Below are 25,895 nucleotides of genomic sequence, written 5' to 3'. Positions count from 1 at the left end.
CCTCTGGACTGTAGCCTGCCAGGCTGCTCTGTCCATGAGATTCTCCAGGCAAGAATACTGGAGTGGGTTGCCATGCCCTCCTCCAGGGGATCTTCCTGATGCAGGATTGAACCTGTGTCTCTTATGTCTTCTGCATTGGCAGGCAGGTTCTTTACCATTAGTGCCACTTGAGAAACCCTTATACAACCTTGTAAATCCATAAATCTATAAATAAATTGTTACAGATTGCATTTAGTGGCATGAATGCTAGTGATGAATCCTAGTTCTGTCACTTCCTCACTGAGTTTTTCTGGGCAAGTTTTTTGACCTCTGTGAACCTTAGTTTCTTAGTCTATGAAGTGGGGTTAATAAAGTAGGATTGTTACAAAAATTCAGTGAGATAGTATGTGTAAAAAGCATATTACAGTGCTTGGCATATAGTAAGTCCTTGATTAATTTAAATCATGATGCTTTACCAGTGGTGGTTCTGAACAGAGAGAGGTTTTGCTCTTTGGGGACAGTTGGCTTTGTCTGAAGACATCGTTGATTGTCACAGTTGGAAGAACTACTGTTGCCTACTGACTAGCAGCCAGGGACGCTGCTAAATAGCCTACAGTACACCAAACAGCTGTGACAAGTTCCAAATGTCACCCTCTACTGAGGTTGCGACACCTGCTCTGTATTGACAAAGTGAATTAATGGTTTCATGAAAGACTGAGAAAACATTTATCTCTGTTGAAAGTTTGATAAAAAAGATGAAAGCCATGTGATTCTACCAGGCTTAAATAATCTCTTGGGTATGAACATTACAGTATCTTATGCTCCAGCCTTCCTAGGCTTAAAGCCCTTTCATGGTGCCAAATTTATCCTCCTTTGCTTAGAATAGTCCACATCTTGTCTATCTGTTCAGTTTTACCAGTCCATCAGGATTCATAACAAACTCACGTTTCTTATGAAACTTTCCCTTTCATTTCTTGTTGTCCTGGCACACTTTGATCTAGACTTTTTTGCTTCTCATAAATATCTTTTTTCTGTTAACACTTACCACACAGTATCACCATTTTTGGTATGTTTTTTTCCTTTGATATTCTCTGAATCCCTTTAGGGGAGGATTATATCTATGTCTCTCTCTCTCTGTCCCCCACTTTATCGCCTCTGCTACATGGCTGTGAACTTGGAGTCAGCATTAATAAATTTTGAGTAAATGAATGAATGAGTAAATAAAGTAAATTGCATGTTTAGATACTAGAACACAGCATATGGAAACTCTGCTTGGTTCCCAATTTCCTGGGAATTTTCCATTCCTTTTTTAGAGAAATGAAGGTGAACAAGTCTACTGACCCTTAGAAGCACTGGCTAAGAATCAAAGTCAGCCATCTGGAAGCTCAAGTGCAACAGTAGGAAGTGGCTAATCACACATTTATGCCTTTCATGTTATCTAGTTACACTGAGATTATTTTACAAATTTAGTTCTAAAACCATGGTATTGTGTATATGTATGTCTGTTTGTATGTGTAAAGCTATTTGCATGTATTGATGATTCATAGTTTGGGGAGTGTCTTAATTCATAGCACAGTCAAGAGAACATTCCAGGATATTGTGGAGTTTTACCATTTAAGCAGTAGTTAACAAATACAGAGCAAACCATTTTTGCTATATGTAACATATGTTGGTGGTGGTTGAATCCCTAAGTTGTACATGACTTTTTGTGACCCTGTGGACTATAGCCCTCCAGGCTTCTGTGTCCATGGGATTTCCCAGGCAAGGATACTGGAGTGGGTTGCCATTTCCTTCTCTAGGGGATCTTCCCAATCCAAGGATCATACTCAGGTCTCCTGCATTGCAGGCAGATTCTTTACCAACTGAGCCACCAAGGAAGCATATGTTCATGTTTAGGAAATTTTTCATAAAACCTTGACATTTATAGATTTTGTCAAAATATGGAAGCAGTTGTAGGAAAATAAATCATGAACTATAGAATAAGTTATGAGAAAAAAGTAATCAAATACACATTATATGTGAAATGTGAAATATGTAAAGGCATAACCATAAAGGTTAATAAGGCATGGTTACTCCTTTTCACCATCAATATTTAAAACAAAAAAGAGCTGTTTTACTATTTGCATATGATGTTATTGCTAACCTAGAAAATCCGAAGAAATCCATGGAAAACCACTAGAATCAATAGAATAGACTTGTAAGGTAGCAAGATAAAGACCTCATATCAGTGAAACATTAAATTTTAAAAATGTCATGAAATCGAATTTATAGTAATAAGAAAAAAAAATGTGTTTCCTAAGAATAATTTCAAAGAGAAATGTATGACCCTCATGGGCAACTGTAAAATTTTATAGAAACTGATAGATGCATAAGAGGTCAAATAGTAACTTTCTATAGGAGGAATACCTCTCTCCAGTCATTCCAATAGGCATGCATACTCTTCGTCATATTCTGTTCCATATATAAAGCAATATCCCTGGCCTGCAATCAGTCATACCTCTTTAGTGACTCAGATACTGCAGGCCCCGAGGTAAACTTTCTGTGTCTTGGGTATTTCTGGATGCACCCTGAAATTTTTGCTTCTCTGCCTTTCACTTTTTAAATTTTTATTACACGTTTGAGATATTATTGTCATGTGCAGCTTTAAGAACTAATACAGAGAAATCACCTATTACCATTTTCCTAATTTTTCCCAATGGTATCATCTTGCAAAGCTATAGTTTAATATCACAACCAGGATATTGACATTAATAGAGTCAAGCTATAGAACAGCGTCACCACCATGAGAATCCATAACATGTCCTTTTAGAACCACAAACACTTCCCTCCTACCCCTGATTGCCCTACTTTAACCTCTTGAAACCACGAGTCTGTTCTCTTGAGTCTTTGATTTTGTCATTTTGTGAGTGTTTATAAACGTTCCTCCAGCAGGGGAAGAGGGAGGAGCACCTCCAGGTGAATATAGAAACCCAGGTTCCTCATTTGCCCTGTTGACTGACACTGACACATATGTGTGTGAGGGGATCCTCATTACTGCTGGATGTGGATGGAAGTCCATGCTCTTTGCTAGCCTACACTGGTTCCCCTGGGATGGAAGGGGTCTGGATGCCTGCTGATTGCTCTCCATGTGGCCTCCATTGACACTGCAAGGAGGGAACCTCTTCACTGTTGGGTGTAGTGCAGGTTCTCATATACACTGAGCCTACTCTTGAGACCCACTCCAGTGGAGCAGGGGAGGAATCTTTGTTACTTCTGGGTGAGTATGGAAGTGAAACACCATCCTCACCCCTTTGGTCTCCATTGATATGAAAGACCCATCTCTCTGCTTGGCCTTCTCTCATACCAACCCTGGCAGACGTGTGGGTGCCTTTCTAGATCTTTGCAGAAATGGAAATTAGGCTGTCTACTTGGCTTCTGCCTGGTAAGGTTCGGCTTGGGCCACAGGTTTTTCTGCAGTGTTTGGCTAGAATAGGGTTGATTGATTATTGTCCAAAAGTGATCTATTTTGCTGGCCTGCCCCTTTCTTCATCCTTTGGCTGATAGAAGTGTGTTTTGTTGTTTGGGGGCTTTTATATCCACCCCTGTTGGTGTTTTGAGGTTTCCAGCTTCTTCAGCTCTAAGTCGGGGATATGTGAGGGAAAAGAAAGCCCAGGGAACTTACCAGCATGTTGTTCTTTGAATCTTGAGGTCCTTGGGGGGTCTGCCTTATCAGTGTCATTTCGTGTTTATTTTATATATAACATCTACAGGTTTTAGCTGTACTTTAGCAGAAGGACTAAGGAAAAATACATCTACTCCATTCTCCCAGAAACAGATGCCTCTGCTTTTCATGTGCATCATTTCTTTCTTTTCTGTTGACACTTTTTTCCATGATGGCTGTATCAATCCAGTGATATTGTTCTTTACATGTTATGTCTTTAGAATGGGTGATGTCAGTTTTCCTCATATTATATGCCCAGTGATAACTTCTATTTCTAGAAAACCAAAAATAGCCAAAAGGAAAATGGGAGTCATGGAGAAAAACAGTGAAGCAGTTAAGCAAAAAAAAAAAGTTAACTATAATTAAGTTCTTAAATCATCCTTATGTATAGACATATGTGGGGGTGAGTAAGTCTTTCCATGTTTGAGGATGAGTGTTATTGCCTTTCAAAATCATTCTCCAAAAGACATCCAAGGTGATCTTTTCAAACGTCCTAACTTATTGTCATTTTCCTCATTGTTTTAAGAATAAATTCCTAGCTTTTGAAAGTGACCTATTCAGCCCAGTGGTTCTTGCACTGACCTTTCTAACCTCACCTGCTCTTTCTTCCAGCTAGAGAGAACTCTGAATGTTTTCAAGCTTGTCCTCCCTTGCCTTTGAGTCTGCACATGTTGATCCCTCTGTCTGAAATGCCATCACCCTGTTTCTATATCCCCTCACTTTTATTCATGGTTCTGGTCTCACTTCTGAAATCTCTTTGACCAACAAAGCTTACCTGACCACCCACTCCTGCTTCAAGTCTGGATAACATCTCCCTCATGTTTTATTATATAACATGGTACTTTGGCCCTTTATAATCATCTGTTGAAGACTTCAGGCAAAGCTCTATCTCACTCTTCTATCCTAGGAATCCCATCACCTGTCATATCCTTTTCACCCCTAGAGAGGCTCATAACATTTTGGTTTTACAATTACTTGGCTGTAAACTTGATCACCCATGTGTCGTGGTAGAAAAAAATAGTTCTCCAATTGGTTACATAACACAGAGAAGGTCAGACAGTGTCATAGCCAGTAGTAATTAGCAGAATTCTCATCCAGGGATTCTCCCTTGTGGCTTTTGCACCACACCCTCCTTTAAGGAATGGAAAGGGAGAAAGGTGGTGTCATGGTGAAATTTAACATGTTGAAAGCATTGTAGTTGCCAAAGTAAAATACTTGCAATTTTCTTTACACGCAGATTAAAATTCAGAAAATAATCCAAACATTTGAATATGGGAATCTGAAAGGGAAACGGTGACTAAATGAGTGGAGTATTTCAAGGTGCAGTAGATTAGACCACGCAGATCATCAGAAAGAATGCCAGGCAGAACGGGTCATTCTGAATCAGGTTTTGTGGAAACTACAGAAGGAAATCTTTTAAATCTGTCCATTGACTCATTTAACTATTTATTGAATATCTTTTAGGTATTTCAGAAGGTTTGATTATTGCATAGTACTTCCCTTAAAGGAACTTCATATAAAGTAGGGCTGTAATTATTACAAAGAAGTCAGAATGTGTGCCATGAACCAAGAGTTACATTTAATCCAGTTCTAAGCAGTTGAGATGGAATAAAAATAAAATGTGATGTACAAAATACACATATGTGATATATAAAATGCTATGGCTGTTCAAAAAATATTTACTTTTAGTTGTGAAGATGAACTGGGTTTGAAAAATAGGATTAGCACAGTTAGAAAGGGGATACTTTTGTGGACAATGAAAAGTATTTGTGATGGGGATTGAAGTTAGCTTGTATGGATGGGAAAGTAGGTTAAATCAATAGAACAAGTGGGATTTAGGTCAAGAACAGTAAGGAGGCACTAAATTGTACTGGGACTTGAACTCCAGGCTATAGAGATGTCCTTTCGTCAACTGGCAACGATAAGCTCTTGAAGATTTTTGAGCAGGAATATGGCATTTTGAGAGGCATGTTATAAGAATATTAATTTGGTATCTGTGACAGAAATCACTGACTCTGTATATCGTAGAACAAGAAATGTGTTTATAGAGGTTGCAGCTAAATCAAGTCATAAAATAATAAGGTCCAAAATTATCACAGCAGCAGTGGGCATAGCAACTGATATTTATCTGTACTTCCAAACCCCCAAAGTCCTACTGAATCGAGGAGGTAGAGGAGATGAGGAAGGAAAACATGAAAGGCGACTATGGCTTGTGACTTTACTCATCCTCATCACTCTTTATTTGACCCAAAGGGAAACAAGTCTGACAACACCAAACTATACTCAGAATCTTCTTCCTTTCTGACTACTAAGACAAGTGTTACTAGGTCCAACTGTGTATCATTTATCTTGTTCCTTAGGACAAGCTAATTCATAACATGTGCATGAGTACAGTTATAAAAGTTGTCAAAATGTTGAAGTACATACATGCTCGTTGGTAAAAATAGTGTTGCCCCCAAGTCCCTAAATGCCCTTTTACTGATCTGATCCCTTTCTCTAGGCTCATTGATCTGTCCCACAATCCAGCGCCTAGAGAGGTCTCATCTACAGATTAGTGTGTGTGTGCGCACTTTAAGTCTCCTCAGTCGTGTCCAATTCTTTGCGACCTTGTGGACTGTAGCCCACCAGACTCCTCTGTCCATGGGATTCTCCAGGCAAGGATACTGGAGTGGGTTGCCATCCCCTCCTCCAGGGGATCTTCCCAAGCTGGGAATCAAACATGCGTCTCTTATTCTCCTGAATTGGCAGGCAGGTTCTTTACGACTAGTGCCACTTGGGAAGCCCAGCAGATTAGTGGGCGTGCTAGAACTCTGCTTAATGCTACAGCTTATGTATGCTCTTGTTGATCAACGATCACGCCATCTTGGTAACATTTTAAATATTACCCTTACCACAGATAAAGTTTTCACCCAGAAGGTTCTCAACTTTTGTAAGCAAACAGACTTCTGTTGGGCCTACACATGTCTGAATCTGAGAGAGAGATTCACCCTAAATTTAAGTTGAAAGTCTGTTGCATTAAAATTCTTGGGACTTTGCATTTTTTTAAACTTTAAAAAATTGTATGTATTTGTTTTGACTGTGCTGGGTCTCTGTTGCTGTTTGTGGGCTTTCTCTAGCTGTGGTGCACAGGCTTTTCAGTGCAGTGTCTTCTCTTGTTGCAGAGCACAGGCTCTAGGGCACACGGGCTTCAGTAGTTGTGGCACATGGGTTTAGTTGCCCTGCGGCATGGTGCCCTTAGCTGCCCTTCTTGGACCAAATCTGGGTGCCCTGCATTAGCAGGTGGATTCTTAATCGCTGGACCACCAGGGAAGTCTGGGACTTCACATTTAAATAATGATTAACTGGTAATTTAAAAAACTGTTAATACCCAGTGGTAATGAGACTACAATAAAATATGTATTTTTATTCTTGTTGATGGAAATATGCAGTAATTTGACAGTACTGCTGCTGGGCTTAGTTGCTCAGTCGTGTGCGATGCTTTGCAACCCCATGCACAGTAGGCCAATGAAATACTTAGTAGTATAGTACGAATTTACTGTCTGAAGATCAGTGATTTTCTAGATAATCATGAAATTTAGCTTAAAGAGAATTATCCCTTTGTTGTAGTCTGAGACATAAATGCTAAGGCTTTCAGGTTTTTTGGTAGCATTATGTTGAACACTAGACCAGTTGACTTGTTTCTCAGGACCGATATCACAGGTGACTCAATGGTCAAGAATCCACCTGCAATGCAGGATACTTGGGTTCAGTCCCTGGATCAGGAGGATCCCCTGGAGAAGGAAACCTACTCCAGTATTCTTGCCTAGAAAATCCCATGGACAGAGGAGCCTAGAGGGCTATGGTCCTTGGGGTCGCAAAGAGTTGGACATGACTTAGTGCCTAAACAGCAACAGGCTAATGAAAAGTTAGTATTATTTTTCTAAGAAAAAAATATAGTGGATGAAAAATGTAAAGAAACAAGGTGGGTAGGAAAGTTGTTTTTAATTGTAAAAACACTTGTCAATTGTAAAACACTTGGAATCCAACTAAATATTAAACATTTAAAGCATAGTGAAACCAGAGTTCAGCTTCCCTGGTGGCTCAGACGGTAAAGCATCTGCTGCAATGCGGGAGACCCAGGTTCGATTCCTGGGTCGGGAAGATCCCCTGGAGAAGGAAATGGAAATCCACTCCAGCACTCTTGCCTGGAAAATCCCATGGATACAGGAGCCTGATAGGTTATAGTCCATGGGGTCGCAAAGAGTCGGACACGACTGAGCGACTTCACTTTCACTTTAAACCAGAGTAGTATAGCTTATGGTAAATTTTATTTTCTTCTTTATACAAGTCTGAGTTATTAACTATTTTAGGATGAACAAATAAAATTAAAGATAATTCTAAGATCTCCAGAGACCTTTCGTCAAAGTGATTACACACAGAGTTTTATAAAACTCAAAATGATGTCACATTTCTCACCCAGACAGTTCATACCTTAAAACAATTAAGAATACAGAGTTTTCAACTAAAAATACTTTGCATAAGTGTTATGTACTCATCCAGGTTATATTTGTGTGTGATATATGTGTTTATATGTGATATGTATATATTATGTCTATATGTGTATGTATGTGTGTACACATATATTCGTAACGTGACTCTTATTTCACTGTCTTCTTTTGCACACAGCCTTTGAACGTTTTGCTTTTTTGTTTTTGTATAGACGTGTCCTAATCCATCACTAATCTCCTTTCTAGTCAGAGCAGGTGTTTACATTTGCAGCATGGCATCCTGCAGCTAGGGTGCCATTTGCTGCTATGGCACCACGCAGTTGCCCATAATTTTGTCCAAATAACCTGTGTTCCAGCCAAATGAGTTAACCAATCACAGAGAGGCTGGCAGGATGCTAATTCATTATACACAGATTCAGATGTGCAGAATCCAGGGCAGTCAATAGTCTCCTCGTCTAATCCTTGATGAAAATGGAAAGGATCTTGACTGTTTAATAAGAAAGTCCCTCGTATGTATGCCTAGGTCCTTGTCTAGTACTTGTGACAAGGATTGACTTAGCCTGGGGAAGCTGGTTCTTTTCTTGTGCAGTGGGTCCCTGTGTTCAAAACCCTAGCACACTATTTATAGGAATTATTGCTTATTCAGAATGAATCCATAAAGTTGAGAAGAAGCATAATATTGTAATAATAAAGAACTTTCTTCCAGGGGCCCCCTACCTAGATATAGCCAAAATGAAAACTTTTGATTTCCACAATTCCCGGGTATATTTTCATCTTCATGAATGGGTGCTCTTGGAGTTGTGTACTTCACAGTTTGAACGGAGCTGATGCAACTGCCCTGAAACTATATTCTTTAAAGAAATTCATTAAGCTTTAAAGGTGAATTGTGCAAAGAACAGAGGCTCTTAATATTTATGGAGAGTTTTAAAATTAATCTTAGATTATTAATGAGAAGGAATTTTATAAAGTGTAAGTTACTGTATAATAAATATTATTAGCTGAAGTCATCTAAAGAATTGATAATTAAAGAATGGAGACTTCTTTAGATTTTATGAATTGCAAACTGGTTGATATTTTCATTTACTTCAGTCAAAAAATTGTGTTGGCAGAAGGAAAATCTAATCTTAGCATGTGATATCTTCAAGAAACACCCTTCCAGTAATCGTAGCTGATAACTGCTAAGATGTTTCTGAAAGGAGAAATTTTATTTTGACAACAAAAAGAACAATTTAAAAAAATGCTTGGTACATTTCCAGGAAGGGAGTCATTTCATACAATAAAGAAAAAACTGTATCCTGGTCTTTACTATCACTTGTAGGACTTTTTCAAACCACAGTTAATTTCATCTTTTCAACTTTTGCTTGGTTTTAGATGAGGAATTTTCTCCCTTGGGAATCAAAGAAATTGATTACACCTCTCCCACTAGAATTGTGCAATGCCTTTAAATAGTTCTCCTTAAGTCTGTTTTCGATTATCATTATGAATTTCACAATACACTTGCAAATGTACTTTTGGATATTTTTATCCAAAACACTGTTCTCCAATGTTGTAAACTCTTTATTACTTAAAAGGTTTTGGGGAGTAACAGTGTAAGATTAAGTCCTTTTTGTGTAATACCATTTTCAAATAAATTATAAAATCTGTAGATAAAATCTGACGGCTTATGTGACAAGTTTCTTTAACTTGCTTTTTAGTATTAGTCTATTTATAGAATCATTCAGTAATAGCATCAGAAAGGTCACAGCCATCGTTAAATGTAACTTCTGTATTTTGTAGGAAAAGAAAAAAAACAAACAAAAAACCCTTGGCAGTGACCCCGTAGCTTGTTAGTGGAGCAGCCAAGATAGCAACTCAGTTGTCTTGACTCAGAGTCTAATGTCCTTTCACATTGCCCTGGTTGTTAGTCCCTCTGACTTTGGTCCTTCCTTCACACTAACCCGTCCTCCACCTTCTGTCCTCCTTTGCTGAGTGACTGCTGGCTCGGGCATGGGATGAGCAAAGGCTGAGTCAGATGACCAGAAGACTCCCTAAACTTACAAGAGTGTGTTCCCCATGGAGGGACAGAGACAAGTGTGTATGTTACATACAGTGTGATAGGTGCCAGGAGAGGTGAGAGTAACATTTTCCGGGGCACAGAAATGAAGCTGACAAAACCCATCTCAAAAAGTTGGGGATGCTTTGAAGAACGAGTCATTGAGGGTGCAGGAGGTTCACTCAGAGAAAGGACAGCATATGCCAAGGCAGAAGCTAAGTGGAAGATAGGAGAGGGAAGAGAGGGAGATAATATTTACCAAGCACCGGAGCATTTACTGGGCACTACAAGCCTATAAAAGAAGTATAATTAGCGCTTTCATGGTTAAGAAGATTAAAAGTTGGGGGCATTATTATCACATTTACTGAATGCCAACTACATGTCTGGCATGTTTCTTTACTTACATTATTTCAATTAACCCTAGCAACAAATTTATAAGGGAATTGCACACGAAGAAACTAAATCTCAGAAAAATTAAGTAAATTGGTCCAACTGCCAAGTCCAGTAAACGGAGGTGGGGGAGGTGTGGTGCAAACTAGTCTCTGCTCGAGACTTCCCTGGTGGTCCAGTGATTAGGACTTGGCCTTCCAACGCAGGGGGTGTGGGTTCAATCCCTGGTCTGGGAGCTAATATCTCACTTGCCTCATGGCCAAAAAAATGAAACATCAGACAAAAACAGTATTGTAACAAGTCCAATAAAGACTTTAAAATAAATAAACAAACAAACAACTAGTCTCCGCTCAATTCTGAAGTAGCTTCTGATCAGGATATGGAATTCACGCATTCATTGTAGTAGACTCACAGGAAGGTTACAGGTGGATCAAAGATGTCTTTAAAGATCTAAGTAAAGAGAGAAGATGGACTTCCCTGGTGGCTCAGATGGTAAAGCGTCTGTCTACAATGTGGGAGACCTGAGTTCCATCCCTGGATCGGGAAGATCCGCTGGAGAAGGAAATGGCAATCCACTCCAGCACTATTGCCTGGAAAATCCCATGGACAGAGGAGCTTGGTAGGCTACACAGTCCATGGGGTTGCAAAGAGTTGGACACGACTGGGCGACTTCACTTTCCTTTCACTTTAAAGAGGGAAGACTTCATCCTGTTGGTGCAGTTTTTGGTAGAAAGTGATTTGCTCAAATTTTATTTCAGAAAAATGTTCAGGCAGCAACATCTAAGATGGGTTAAAGAGTAGAGGTGAAGACTGAGGAGGGACCAGTGAAATGATTTTGTGAAAATCTGAAAGAGAGGTGATGAGTTGAGATCTAAGATAAGAGAAATGCAGATGGAGAGATAGGCGAAACTTGGAGAGTTTTTAAGGAGTAAAATCCAAACAACATGGTTTTCATGTCAATATTGAAAGAGATGGAAGGAGGAGGAGGAATCAAAGTCATCTCTGAGATCAGAGAAGTAGTAACTGTGAAATGAAATATATATGTTTGAGACAATGACTTCCTCTTATACATAATTTTCATTTACTTTGAATGTTTTTGGCACAGTACCTATTCAGTGTAACAAAACAAGAAAATGTAGATCAGCAAAAATAAACAACCTTGGAAGCCTCGTAATTCTGTCATGAATATATACCATGTGTGTTGGTTGCTCAGCTGTGTCCGACTCTTTGTGACCCCACGGACCGTCAGGCTCCTCCATCCATGGGATTCTCCAGGCAAGAATACTGGAGTGGGTTATATTTCCTACTCCAGGGGATCTTCTGATCCAGGGATCAAACCTGGGTCTCCTGCATTGCAGGCATATTCTTTACCACCAGAGAAACACATCGTGTGTACATAACCTTATAGATTTGTATACGTTTATTAGCCAAAAGATCATACAATACATATGGTGTTTGAGACATGCTTTTATTTACACTTGACTACACAATTTTATTGACGTTCCTTGTCAACAGTTGTATTTTTATGGCTAATATGCCACTGGATGGATGTGTCATGAGAATTTAACAGACCCTTCGTGTCTTGACATTCGTGTTATCTCCAGTGCTGTGTAATGACAAACAGTAACTATACATACTTATGTGTATAATTAACAATTATACGTACTTATATGTGTAGCTAAGAAATGTTGACTTTCACTTGGACAAATTCTTAGAAATGAATTGCTGTATCAAAAGGGCTCCATTTGAGGGTTTTAGTGTGTACCCTCAGGTTTCCCTACAAAGTGGGAGAAAACCTGTTTGCCGACATGCCTGCCAACAGTGGGAATGGGTATTATATCCTCTCAATTTTTTTCAAATTAAAAAGTAGTCATCCGTTTGCATTTCTTCATTATAAGTGAGGTTAGACTATGTATGCAACAATTATTGGTCATTGTCATTTCTTTAATCTCCAGCTTTTTTGTTCTTTGTTAACTTTTCTGTTGAAGTTATCCTATTTTTCGTATGATAAAAAAGCCCTTTATGTGTTAAACTTTTATTTCTCCTTAAGGTAGTAACTTGTTTGCTTCTTGCAGATTTTTTGGAAATATTTAACTTGTCTTGGTACATTCAATTATTTTTAACCTATTTTTCTGGCTTGTTTTAAGTTTATATCTTTTCAACAGGGTTAAATTAACCCATTCCTCTTATTGATGATAAACAATATGTTTGGTTTTGCTTCCATTACCTTAGTTTACAATGTTTTGTTATTCATTCTCTCTGCTATTTTCTTGTCCGTTTTCATATCTTTGTTATTTGTGGTTTTTTCCTCCCCCACTGATTTGACGGTTGTGCACTTTTTCTATTCATAGTTTTGTGTATTCTTTGTGTCCAAATTTAAACCTGTTTTTCTTTCACTTTTATCATATTGGTGTATATGAAATGAGAACTTCACCTTTTCCTCTTCCCAACTATCTCCCAGTTTCTCTCAGATTTTAAATCTTTTATCTTTGTAATATGTAAAGATTATTCTTTTTCCATTGGATTATATATATTTTTAAGAAGGGGCTTTATTTGACACTTGTTTTCACTTTTGCAATTATTTTAGCAATATACTACATGTTCCACTACTTTCTTAATTTCAAGCGATTTTTTCAATACCATTTTTCTCAAGTATGAATTCTTTATTTTGACTTCTTTTCAATCAGTGAAATACATACTGATTTCCAGAAGCCATGCACATTCTCACGTGTCTTTCTCTTTCCTCATATTTGCCAATAGTTTGTCCAAATACAGAATTTGGGGTTCAAAATATTTTTTGCACATAGCTATATTTGTCATTCTTTTTCCTTACGTTTGTTTTTGCACAGGAGAAGTGAAATGTCCGTTTGCTTTTTGTTTCTTTCTCAGCTGCTTGTAATACTTTTCCTTTATTCTAGGTGTGAAATACTCTTTATTAATTCTGCTTGGAACTTGATGAGTTTTTATGGCACTAAAATTTCAAGTAAAGAGTATTTTCTTACATTAATATTACAACTTATCCAAGATCTACTCAATTCTGTTGATTTGGAATTTTATGGCTACTTTTTGCTGCCTCCAATGACAATTTATTTTGCTGTTACAGTTTATGTTTTCTTTTCCATCTTTGTATTTCTCTTAATCATTTTTTCCTACAGCTGCTGACTTCTGTTTAAAGGAGACAGTGTTGTCTTGCGTCTTTGTGAAGATCTGTGCAAATGTTTACTGAACTTTTTATAGAAATGAATATTCAGAAATATGAATAATTCAATATTTAATGTTATGATGCTTTGAAGTCATGTTCCCCTTTTTCCTGCTGAAGTGCTTTTCATAAGTCACACATCATTATAACTATTTATAAAATAGTTATAAATTTATAAAAACATTTATAAAATGTTTCTTTCATTCTTAAATAGCTACAGATTTATCAAGTTCTGGAATTTTCTACTATGTACATGGGAAAATGTTCTCTTCCATTTTTAAATATAATCAAGAACATTAGAAACATGAGTACTTTTTCTAAAACTAACATTATGAATCTTCTATCTCAATGCTGATTGTTTCTGGTTTTAGCATTACGGTTGTTGAAACAAGGACTTTTACATCTAGGAGACCTGGGTGTGAGACATAGAACATGTAGTGATAAAGAACGTGGCTTCTGGATCCAAATTCTCCTAGTTCAGATCTCAGTTTTGTCACTTACTATATAATTTTGGCTAGTTATTTAACTTCTTAGTGCTTTAATTTTCTCATCTGTCACTAAGTCACTTCAGTCATGTCCAACTCTGTGCTCCTCCGTCCATGGGATTTTCCAGGCAAGAGTACTGGAGTGGGTTGCCATTGCCTTCTCATCTGTAATATGAGATAAATGATACTTCATAGTGTCATTTCTATGATACTTCTTAAAGAGATTAAAAAGATAATTTACAAAATATGTGGAACAGTCCCTGAGACATAGTGAATGCTGTTTAAATATTTGCTGTAAAATTCTAGCACAGATTTTCATCTCAATTTTGTTGTAAACCTTAAAAAAAAAATCTTTAAAAAAATAAGCCAGAGCTTATCTACCTAGAAACAGACCTTAAACAAATGATAACAGGAAGATAAAAAGTTTAAATGTATTTAATTAAAAAATATTTGCTTGCTAATTACAACCAAGATTAATGTGATGTTGAATTTTCAATATAAAAATATAATAAGCCAATGTTCAGTTCAGTTCAGTCGCTCAGTTGTGTCCGACTCTTTGCAACCCCATGAATCGCAGCACGCCAGGCCTCCCTGTCCATCAACAACTCCTGGAGTTCACTCAAACTCATGTCCATTGAGTCGGTGATGCCATCCAGCCATCTCATCCTCTGTCGTCCCCTTCTCTTTCTGCCCCCAATCTCTCCCAGCATCAGGGTCTTTTCCAATGAGTCAACTCTTCGCATGAGGTGGCCAAAGTACTGGAGTTTCAGCTTTAGCATCATTCCTTCCAAAGAACACCCAGGACCAATCTCCTTTAGAATGGACTGGTTGGATCTCCTTGCAGTCCAAGGGACTCTCAAGAGTCTTCTCCAACATCACAGTTCAAAAACATCAATTCTTCGGTGCTCAGCTTTCTGCACAGTCCAACTCTCACATCCATACATGACCATAGGAAAAACCATAGCCTGACTAGACAGACCTTTGTTGACAAAGTAATGTCTCTGCTTTTCAATATGCTATCTAGGTTGGTCATAACTTTCCTTCCAAGGAGTAAGCGTCTTTTAATTTCATGGCTGCAGTCACCATCTGCAGGGATTTTGGAGCCCCCAAAAATAAAGTCTGACACTGTTTCCACTGTTTCCCCATCTATTTCCCATGAAGTGATGGGACCGGATGCCATGATCTTCGTTTTCTGAATATTGAGCTTTAAGCCAACTTTTTCACTCTCCTCTTTCACTTTCATCAGGAAGCTTTTTAGTTCCTCTTCACTTTCTGCCATAAGGATGGTGTCATTTGCATATCTGAGGTTATTGATATTTCTCCCGGCAATCTTGATTCCAGCTTGTGCTTCTTCCAGCCCAGCATTTCTCATGATGTACTCTGCATATAAGTTAAATAAGTAGGGTGACAATATACAGCCTTGACATACTCTGTTTCCTATTTGGAACCAGTCTGTGTTAAGTACTAAAAAAAAAACAACAACAACAACTCATAGCTCTATAACCTTTTAACTGAGTAACTTTAGCCTGATCATCAGGTTACTCTAAGCCCCCATTTTGTCTTTAAAATGGACATAGTACTAATAAAAATAATGTACTTATTCATAAAAATATTAGTAATTATTAATACTAATTAGTACTGTGAGTATTAAATGAGATCATGTATATCAAATAGCATCACACATAAGTGTACATTCCTTGGTTGTTACTTTTTAAAAATGGTCTAATGCTTACTTGACAATGCTACGTTTATTTTGCTTCACTAGGCACTTCAAATTCTATTTCCACAATTTCTTCTATTATTGAATTCTTAATTTTCAGTTATTTTACAGAAGTGTAACTCTAGAGAGAGTAAATACAGGTTCAAAGCCACACTGTTGGTGCAAAGGGAAGACATGAAGCAAGGTCAGTTAGATCCTGCTTTCATCTTTTTTTGTTTTTCCCCTGAGCCTGGGAAAAGCAGAGTCTGTGATTCTCTTTCCTTCAAAGGGCCTATTTCTCATCAGTAGGATCATTTCCCTCAAGCCCTTTACTTTCTCCTCAGCCTTTGTCAAGTACTTTGAACCAAAACAAAGGACACAGTAATTTTTGCACGTCTACAGTCATTCTGTTCCATTGGGACTGAGTGTTAGCAGTGCAGTTCTCGAGATGCAGCTGCAGAGGTTGGGGTGGGGGGGGGTTAGAATATGGGTATACAGTCTTTAGAAGATTTTTTGAAGCACTGAGCATCATTGATTCCTTTCAGTCCCCTCAAGTACACTGTTTAAGTTTTCCCACAAATCAGCCCAGCCATATCATGCTGCAGCGTGTTGTGATTGGAACTAATTGTGGGACATTAAGAGGCTTCTTCACCCACTCCAGTGTTCTTGCCTGGAGAATCCCAGGGACGGAGGAACCTGGTGGGCTGCCGTCTGTGGGGTCACATAGAGTCGGACACGACTGACGCGACTTAGCAGCAGCAGCAGCAAGAGGTTACTTCATAACCTGCAGATTACAAACTACATCACTCTAAAAAAGAAAAAAAAAAATCTTGGTTTCTGTCCTTGCTTGAATTGTACGATTATTTCTATGGAAAGCTATTGTTTGGGATTCTTTTTCCCCCAATCAGTTTCCAGAATGTTGTTCACTATCCATTGACATATCACATAAAATGGACTTCCCTGGCTTACCCACAGCTTGCCCATCCGGGACATACAAACCAGAAGGTTCACCGGGAGGAATCAGCACTTGCCTTCCGTGTCCTGATGAAAATCACACCTCTCCACCCGGAAGTACATCCCCTGAAGACTGTGTCTGCAAGGAGGGGTACCAGGCCTCTGGCCAGACCTGCAAAGGTAAGGATCCCACTGCTGGCAGATAGGAAATATAAAAGCTGATCTCTTTTAGGGAAGTAAGGCCAGTGTTTTCATGCAGTTCACTGGGCATGATCCTCTAATCTTTTTTGGGGAAAATTCTTTGTTTTTATTATCTAGCATTTCTTATCACTGAACATAGCCATATCTTCTTCCAGAGAAAGGAGGTCTGAGACTCCAGAAGTATCAACTATGAAAACAGACTTAGAAAAGATTTAAAATGAATGTTAAGAGAGGAGTCATAGTTTTTTTTTCAGATAAATATTTTTGGTGGGGCCATGGGATGCAGCATGAGGGATCTTAACTCCCCGACCAGGGATCAAACCTGTGCCCCCTGTGGTGGGAATAAGGAATTTTCAAACCACTGGACCACCAGGGAAGTCTTGAGAAGTCTCAAATTTAACAGCAAATTTGAATAATAAATGAGCTATTTTGGACCCTGGTGATGGTTAAATCATTTTAAAGAAAATATTTTTATAAGTAATGTGCCTTGAAATTATTCATACCAAAAATTAAAAATATTTACTTAGCCAATAATTTGTACAAGAAGCTGTGGGTCCTAGGATTGTGACAGACATGTTTTGCTGGCCTTACTCATTCCTTATTTTATGCTTCTTTAATTGAGAAGGAAAATAGCTAATGACACATGAAGGTTAAGAACTAGAAAATTTCATATTTGCATGGATAAAAAAAAATTTTCAGGCTTAAATATTTAGTCTGTCTTTAATTAGAAACAAATACCTACTAAGCATGAGATGTAAGTGTTCTTCCCAATATGCACTTGCAAATTCATATACAATAAATGGGAATGCTGGAGGTAGTTTAGCTCTGTGTATAAAATGTCCTCTTAAACAGGAAATGTGGGGGGAGGATGCTTTATAGACAAAGGCTAGCTTTGCTTTTTAATTTTATTTCTGTCAATGTTAGTTGTCCACTGCCCTGCCCTGAAGCCTCCTGAAAACGGTTACTTTATCCGAAACACTTGCAACAACCACTTCAATGCAGCCTGTGGGGTCCGATGTCACCCTGGGTTTGACCTCGTGGGAAGCAGCATCTTCCTGTGTCTCCCCAGTGGTTTGTGGTCCAGTTCCAAAAGCTCCTGCAGAGGTATGCAGACGGCCAGTTCACATTGTTTATTGATTGTCTTGCTCGATGTCCTTGATTTAAACTCTAATGGACCAGTAAATTCTTTGTTGCTTTTGATTTCATGGACCACGGACCACAGAAAGAGAAGAAATTATAGGAAGTTTAGTCAGAACTACTAATAAGTTCAATTGACCGCATCGTCATAAACTGTGCCTTCTGTGTTTCTTTTATGAACAAGCAAAGGAAAGGCCTGCCTGGGAAGGAAATGGACAGGTTACCTTAAACCTCAGATTTCAGGCAGCCAAGACAGGGTCCAGGGAGAGTTAGAGGATGATCAGCATGGGGCTTTGATGTCTATTTTGATGGCAGGATTTGGGGAACCATGCCAGTATCCTGTGCCAAGAGTAGTTAGCCAACATATACATCCCCAGCCTTGACTTTGAATAGACAGCATGCCATAATAGTTTTGCTGAGGCTTTGACTACTCCAAGACCGAGTATCACCTTGCTCACTGCAGTAGAGTGAGAAGTTCTGTCTTCTTGGCTTCTCTCAGCTCCCACACCCATAAGGGAAGCCAACCTACTCACAACTTCAGGGTCACTTGTGAACCCCAGGAGACATTCATCTTTGTATTTATCAGCTACCAATACTGAACTCGTCTACAAATTTGCTTAAATCCAGGTCCTAATTCAGACTCTTACCTGTATTTACAAAAAGAACAGATCGAACAAAGGAGACTTGAAGGTAAAGGTGGGGAGTAATGGAATCACTGAGATTCAAAGGCAGTTACAACTGCATTGGTAAAGTAAGATTAGGAGTCCAAGAACTGGGATAAGCCTGAGATCGCAGTTAAAAGCCAAATTAATAAATTAGAAAATCGACCCCAGAAATCCTTCTGAGAGTAGAGCAACATTTGAAAGACTAGGAAAAAGGTGAAAGAATCAAATGACATGAGAACAGTCAGAGGAAATAGACTCTTCGCAGACTAGGAATCCAGAGGGAAAATGGAGCAGAGAAGAAGGACTCGTAGAAGATCAAAGAATGTATCTGCAAACTGAAATCTTGAAAATACACGTGACTGAAATCTTTGATACTGAACTTAAAACCACTTACTGAGTGCCAGGAAACAAATTATTGCAAACAGATCCATGTCTGGAAATGATCTTACTGAAAGCCTTGGAAAAATTAGAAAATTGTGCCTGTTTCACAGTTAGAAATGTTTAATAACATTACCTATGAAGGAGGGGGAATCAGACTCGCCTTGAGCCCATCACTAGCCACTCTAAATTTTAGAAGATGGGCAAATATTTCCAAAATTCTGAAAGAAAAGGATTAGACTCTAGATCTCTCAACTCTGACAAGCGATTGTTTATGTGGGAAAGCCAAGACATTCTCAGTCACATAGTTTCAAGTGGTAAAAAACCCATTCCTGAAAAAGTTAATCATAAGAACCTCTTAAATATATTCCTGTGTAGTTAAAAAGGTCTATGTATAATCTCTACCCCTTCTCCTGAATACCTCATGGCAAAAGGTGGAAAGCCTGACATTTTAACTTTCCCCTTATTGCCCTCCAAAGGAGAGTGAGAAAATCAGGCAGACAATCCCTTTAGGATAAGATCTAGCCCCTGCTTCTTTAACCCTCTACAATCTCCATCCTGAACCTTGAATCCTATGCTAAAGCCTTAAGAAATGGCCACACCTGTCAGGAAGCCACCCCTTTGTAAGTTGTTTGAACAGCCTTGATCCTCTGGTCTATAGGGACCTATGGCCCCTATGGATAAGCCCTCCCTATCACCCATCTCCTCTGGGATGGGATGACCTCTAACCTCCATATGTGCATACACAGACCTGTTGTGCCCTCATTCTAGCCCTTATGCTCCGTGTGTCATGGTTAGTCAGGAAAAGCCAGGAAATACCGTCTGTATTATGGGACAAGAAACTTATTTTAAGAGTCAGACCTTATACAATTTTAGAAGGAGCTGGAAAGTAGAAGTTTCAGAAAGAGAAACTGGAGCCTGAGAAGAGTTACTACCAACTCAAGAATCCAAGCCCAGGCAGCTGCTGTAGTGGAATCACAAGAGAGAAGTGTGTTAGGAAGCCTAGGAGAAGCTTCCCCTCTGTGTAACCCCGCCCTGATGTTCTATACCAAGAGCCTAGCAGTGAGCTTGGGCCACCTTGGGTCAACAGGGTTAGCAGTTGAGATGTAGGGTAGAGACAAGCAAAGAAACATGAACTGGAACCTACTGTACGTCTACATTTGTCCATCAGTGAGTCTGCCTGCAGTGACTACTGCTTCTCTTCCATCTTCCACAATCAAGTGCAGGTTCTTTGATCAGCCCTAAACTGGCCCACTGTAAGGGGATTCTGACAGCATTTGCCAGCTTAACCAGCTTGTTTCAATATACACTGCTGTATTTTTATGAATTAACTCTTCTGTCATCTCTGCTAGTCTGTGAACTCATTATGAGCATAGACTGTATCCCCAACAAGTCCTGGGTTATACCTCTGCTGAATGACTGAAAATCTGAATTTAACAAATACACGTGTTGGTAAGTATTAGACTGACAAATACATTGACAAATTACATTGGTGGTCTTCTGTGTCACTTCCCATCATGCAGTTTCACTGTTACAAAGCAGGGTTATTGCCTTTTATGCAATTTGCATAATATAAATAAAATAAGTTTAGTCAAAGTAAAAGCAATGCTCGAGGATGTGAATTTTCCTAAAATTCTTTCCATTTCATCTCTAGTGGTGCTTTCTAACTTATCAGTGAACAAAGTTGTCCTGAAGGAAGGTACTAATTCAGGCTCTTCCTCTGGCTCCTCATTAATAGATTTTTATAGGCATACTTCATTTTACTGCACTTTGGTTTATTTTGCTTTGCTGATGTTATATTTTTTACAAATTAAAAACCCCACATTGTCAGATTATGTTGAACATTTTTAGCAATAAAGTTAGTTTTATTCATAGTATGGAGAAACTAGCAGTTTAAAGATCTAATTTAAATCTGATTATAAAGACAGGATAATTTTAGTTGTTTTTTTGTTTTCTTAAAAGTTTTTCTAAAAGTGAGACAGAAATAAAAGACTGGTATAAAATGTAAAACTTTTCACAAATTTCATGTTACATCCTGAATGTTTTGTAGTGTTAGATAATAACTAATTCTTATACATTCTTCATTAAGGCTGTCACAATTGGGAGATAGACAGAAAATGTGAGTCTGAGAAAAAATATAGCAATTCTTTCAAATGAGAACCAGAACACATTCTTAAATTGTCTGCTACCAAGTAAACCATTCTCCTAAAATACTAAATTGCTGTTTTCGAAAGGCTTAATAAATATTTAAGGAATGCTTTAATATGAATGTCAAACACTTATTGCAGAATTTTCCAGCTTATTGAAATAAAAACGTTTTTGAAGTTGAAACTCATATATAAGCATGTTCCTATCCAAAATGATTAAAATGATCATTCTTGGTTGAAAAGGAACATAAAATATTTAAGAACTAAATAGGATTTATTATGTTGCTATTTATTATTGCTTTTGTTTTCCCAGAGGAGCAATGAAAGTTTATTAAAACCAACACTTTTGAGAAGCAATATAATTTGTATGTGTATGAAACACCAGTTCTCATTTACTATCAGTTCCCTTGAGACATGTTGCCAGTTCGTTTTGTCCCATGTTGGAAAGCTGGAATCATTTCAGCAGTTTATTGAATAGAAAAGCAGTTGTTTAATGTGATTTTCTAGATTTTATATATCTTGATCATAGTAATTTATCTTATTCACTTTTAATCCTATCTGGCATTTGGCATTGTGCTACCCCTGATGATTACCCCAAGAAAAGTCAAAATATGAAAGGCAAAATATTTTCTATGCACTTGATGGACACACTTAATAAAAATTCTACTTACGTGATGGACACACTCAATAAAAATCAAAACATAGAAGGCAACATAATTATACTCATTTGTCATTAATAATTGACTTCATTTCAAACTAATTGAAAATCTAGGGCTATGGTTTAACTTCTAATTCTTGAGTTTTCTCTAAGGAGTAATCAATCTTAAATATATCTTTCATGAAATCAGAATTTATATTCTGTCAACTCACATAATTTGAATTGGTTTCTTTTGAGTAGATTCTGTCAAACCATGACTTTAGTTGAATATGCACTGAATATTTTACCCCAACTTCCTTTCCTATTATTTTATTTTTTTTTTCCTTTCCTATTATTTTAAAATTAAACTTTCATCATAAGTAACTACTTGCTTGATAAGAAAAATTGACAAATTCATAAAAGAAGGAAAGACATCTTACCCAGAGTCCCAACAAAGTTCTTGATTACTACATGGTCTTCTGGATTGGAGACTGCAATCGGGTTTAGAGTTTGATGGAGTTGAAGCTCTTGCGGGAGTAATCTGGGAAGACAGGTTGTTGTCAGAGAGTGGGGTGCATGGATTGGTCATGGTCAGGTCTGGAGGATTTAAGACTTGGAGGGGGTGCTGAAATAAGGGAAAGGACCTGATTATTGGAGGAGAAGTGAGGAATATGACTCTAGGGTCCTGGAATGATCATCTATATAGATAATGAAATCACCATCAAGTGTGTGTGCATATGTGTGTAAAAGAGAGAGGGGAAGAAAGAAAGGGAAGAGAGAGAGAGAAAAAGAGGAAATATAAAATCGTCAAAGAATGAGAAATGGCCTAGAAGTCTGCAGACAGTTGGGGGAAAGGGATGTTGGGTATATAATATGATACTTGAGGGGAGCTGGAGGTGTTCAGGAAGAAGGGAGAGAGAATGACCTGGGAAAGTAGTAAGGAAAAAAGATGACCACTCTCTCACCTCCAACTCTGTCTGTAAGAAATGACAAGATTTTTTTTTTTAAACTAGGGTAAGAAAGTAAGGAAAATTTCATAAGAGGTCTGAAAACTGAATTGAACCTGAACTCTGTCCCAGAAAAAGACCCCTTCCTTTTGTTAGAACATAGCCTGGAGAATCATAGCAAAGGCCCATTAAGAGCTGAAAGTCCCTCCCTCTGTCAGCCATCCGCAGTCTCCAGCCATCATCCCCCGGCCAGGGCCAAACTCCTTCAATAGCTTAAGTTTCCCACCTGTAGGCAAAGGCAGACAACAGGAATATTATTTAGGCAATGCATTTGATAAAATACGTACTTTTAATTATCCCATTCTCATTTTAAAAAAGTATTATTTATTGCTTGCAATGTGTAGGCATTATTAAATTTATAATTTTTTCTCTGTCTTTATTGAGTGATCTAATTGTTTTCATATAGTGAGAACATGCCCTCGTCTCCGCCAGCCCAAACATGGCCGCCTCAGCTGTTCAGCTGGAGAAATGTCCTATAGGACCATGTGCTTGGTCACCTGTGATGAAGGCTACAGACTAGAAGGAAGTGCTAGGCTTACCTGTCAAGTGAACGCCCAATGGGATGGTCCAGAGCCCCGGTGTGTGGGTAAGTTCTTAGGGCATGGTGCCTTGGATGGGTCATTTCTGTAGCTCTCTGGTTTCTCCTGTTTTCTGTGAACTAAAAACTGGAACCAAAAACTGGCTCATGATGAGTGTAAATACACATCCATCCTGAACACCTCGAGCTCCCTCAAGTATCATATACGTATATAGATATACATTTATACTCAAGATGAGCATAAACACATGCGTGTGTACATAGAATGACGAGTATAAATACACATGCATATGTATACAGATACGAATATAAATACACATCTATCTATATATATACGAGTATAAATATACATCCATATGTATATACATATATGTATAAATACACATCCATACGTATATAGATATATGATGGGTACGTACATGAACAAGTATGTGGTTTTACTCCTCACCACTGGTAAAAAGACTTCTACACCAGAATCCAATTTTCCAACTCCCTAAAGTTTACAGCTTCTAATAATGATAAATTTTGTTATACTTGGGGCACATTTGGAACAGATTTGTTTTAAAAGCAAATGCCATGTAATTCCCTCACTTTTCAGAACAGTTTACCTTGTTATTGAAATGATGAAATTATGAACCCAGTGAATCTCGGCTGTAGAATTCTGTTTCATCAAAAGATTTTTCTTCATTGTCATTCACTAAGAGTCGTGACACTCCTGTAATTGGGTCCAGAATGAATGCAGCTTTTCCAGTTTGCTGCTGCTTATACACCATGGACACTTTAGCAATGGTAACAATAATGATCGTGATCATAATGATCATGATGAAATGATGACAGCCACTATTTAGTGAACCCTTAAAAGATGTCAGATATGGTAAACCTGGGAGCACTAATAGCTATTTCATTAAATAACCAACTTCCAAAATAGAAAAGAGAATTATATGTAGGGAATAAGTTATAATATGCCAGGATCCTGGACGGGAAGGCTTTTTAAATTGGTTTCTAGGATTATTCTAGTATGATCTAGTAGGATCCAAGGCTAAGCGAGGGTCTCCAGGAAGGATGTTGGGCTTTACTGAGGGATTCAAAAACAGTCGTAGCGTTGACCCTCACTGTGCAGGCTCAGAAAGCTTATAGGGGGGTATAAAATAATAAGTAAAGTTTATTAGCAATGAGATAGCAGTTATGGCCTACTAAAAGACGTAGGCCTGACAGTCATTGTATTTCCCAGAGGCAGAAGCTACAAGGATTCCTAAACCGTAGACAGACTTAGTTGTAGTTCAGTTCAGTTGCTCAGTTCAGTTGCTCAGTTGACTCTTTGCAACCCTATGGACAGCAGCATGCCAGGCCTCCCTGTCCGTCACCAACTCCCCCAGTTTACTCAAACTCATGTCCATTGATTCGGTGATGCCATCCAACCATCTCATCCTCTGTCGTCCCCTTCTTCTCCTGCCCTTAATCTTTCCCAGCATTAGGGTCTTTTCCAATGAGTCAGTTCCTCATATCATGTGCCCAAAGTATTAGAGTTTCCGCTTCAACATCAGTCCTTCCAATGAATATTCGGGACTGATTGCCTTTAGTATGGACTGGTTGGATCTCCTTGCAGTCCAAGGGACTCTCAAGAGTCTTCTCCAACACCACAGTTCAAAAGCATCAATTCTTCAGCGCTCAGCTTTCTTTATCGTCCAACTGTCACATCCATACATGACCACTGGAAAAACCATAGCTTTGACTAGACGGACCTTTGTTGGCAAAGTAATGTCTCTGCTTTTTAGTATGCTGTCTAGGTTGGTCAAAACTTTTCACCCAAGGAGCAAGCATCTTTTAATTTCCTGGCTGCAGTCACCATCTCCAGTGACTTTGAAGCCCAAAGAAATAAAGTCTGTCACTATTTCCACTGTTTCCTCTTCTATTTGCCATGAAGTGATAGGACCAAATGCCATGATCTTAATTTTCTGAATGTTGAGTTTTAAGCCAACTTTTTCAATCTCTTTCACTCTCACAACAGGCTCTTTAGTTCTTCACTTTCTGCCATAAGGGTGGTCATCTGCATACCTGAGGCTTTTGATAACCTTAGATTTAGTTGGCATAAAACTAAAATAAAAGGAGTTAGCTTCTCCAGATATTTCACAGAATTAAATGAAAATGATGGATCTGTCCATCATAAAAAGGATGGTTTAGCAATGGAACATTAAATCTTAATAAATCCCTTTTGTTGGAAAGTTGTCTCCCCGGATTAGATGTTCAAGCTGGTTTTAGA

The 25,895-nt window shown here is 38.3% G+C and overlaps 1 protein-coding gene across 1 annotated transcript in view; it reads left to right on the top strand.

Annotated features, from left to right (window-relative positions):
* SVEP1 (sushi, von Willebrand factor type A, EGF and pentraxin domain containing 1) overlaps positions 1 to 25,895 on the top strand; it is a gene marked incomplete at its 5' end in the record, with an annotated part of 208,166 nt that overhangs the window by 53,437 nt on the left and 128,834 nt on the right. The window contains 3 exons of the mRNA XM_010843623.1: positions 16,947 to 17,105; positions 18,051 to 18,230; positions 23,504 to 23,683. Of these exons, the coding sequence (XP_010841925.1) occupies positions 16,947 to 17,105; positions 18,051 to 18,230; positions 23,504 to 23,683 (519 nt within the window). The remainder of the gene's footprint in view (positions 1 to 16,946; positions 17,106 to 18,050; positions 18,231 to 23,503; positions 23,684 to 25,895) is intronic.

Source organism: Bison bison, unplaced genomic scaffold, assembly GCF_000754665.1.
Source record: "Bison bison bison isolate TAMUID 2011002044 unplaced genomic scaffold, Bison_UMD1.0 scf7180017864183, whole genome shotgun sequence".
NCBI lineage: Eukaryota > Metazoa > Chordata > Mammalia > Artiodactyla > Bovidae > Bison > Bison bison.
The sequence above is the reverse complement of the archived record's forward strand: the minus strand, read 5'-3'. Positions and strand labels throughout refer to the sequence as shown.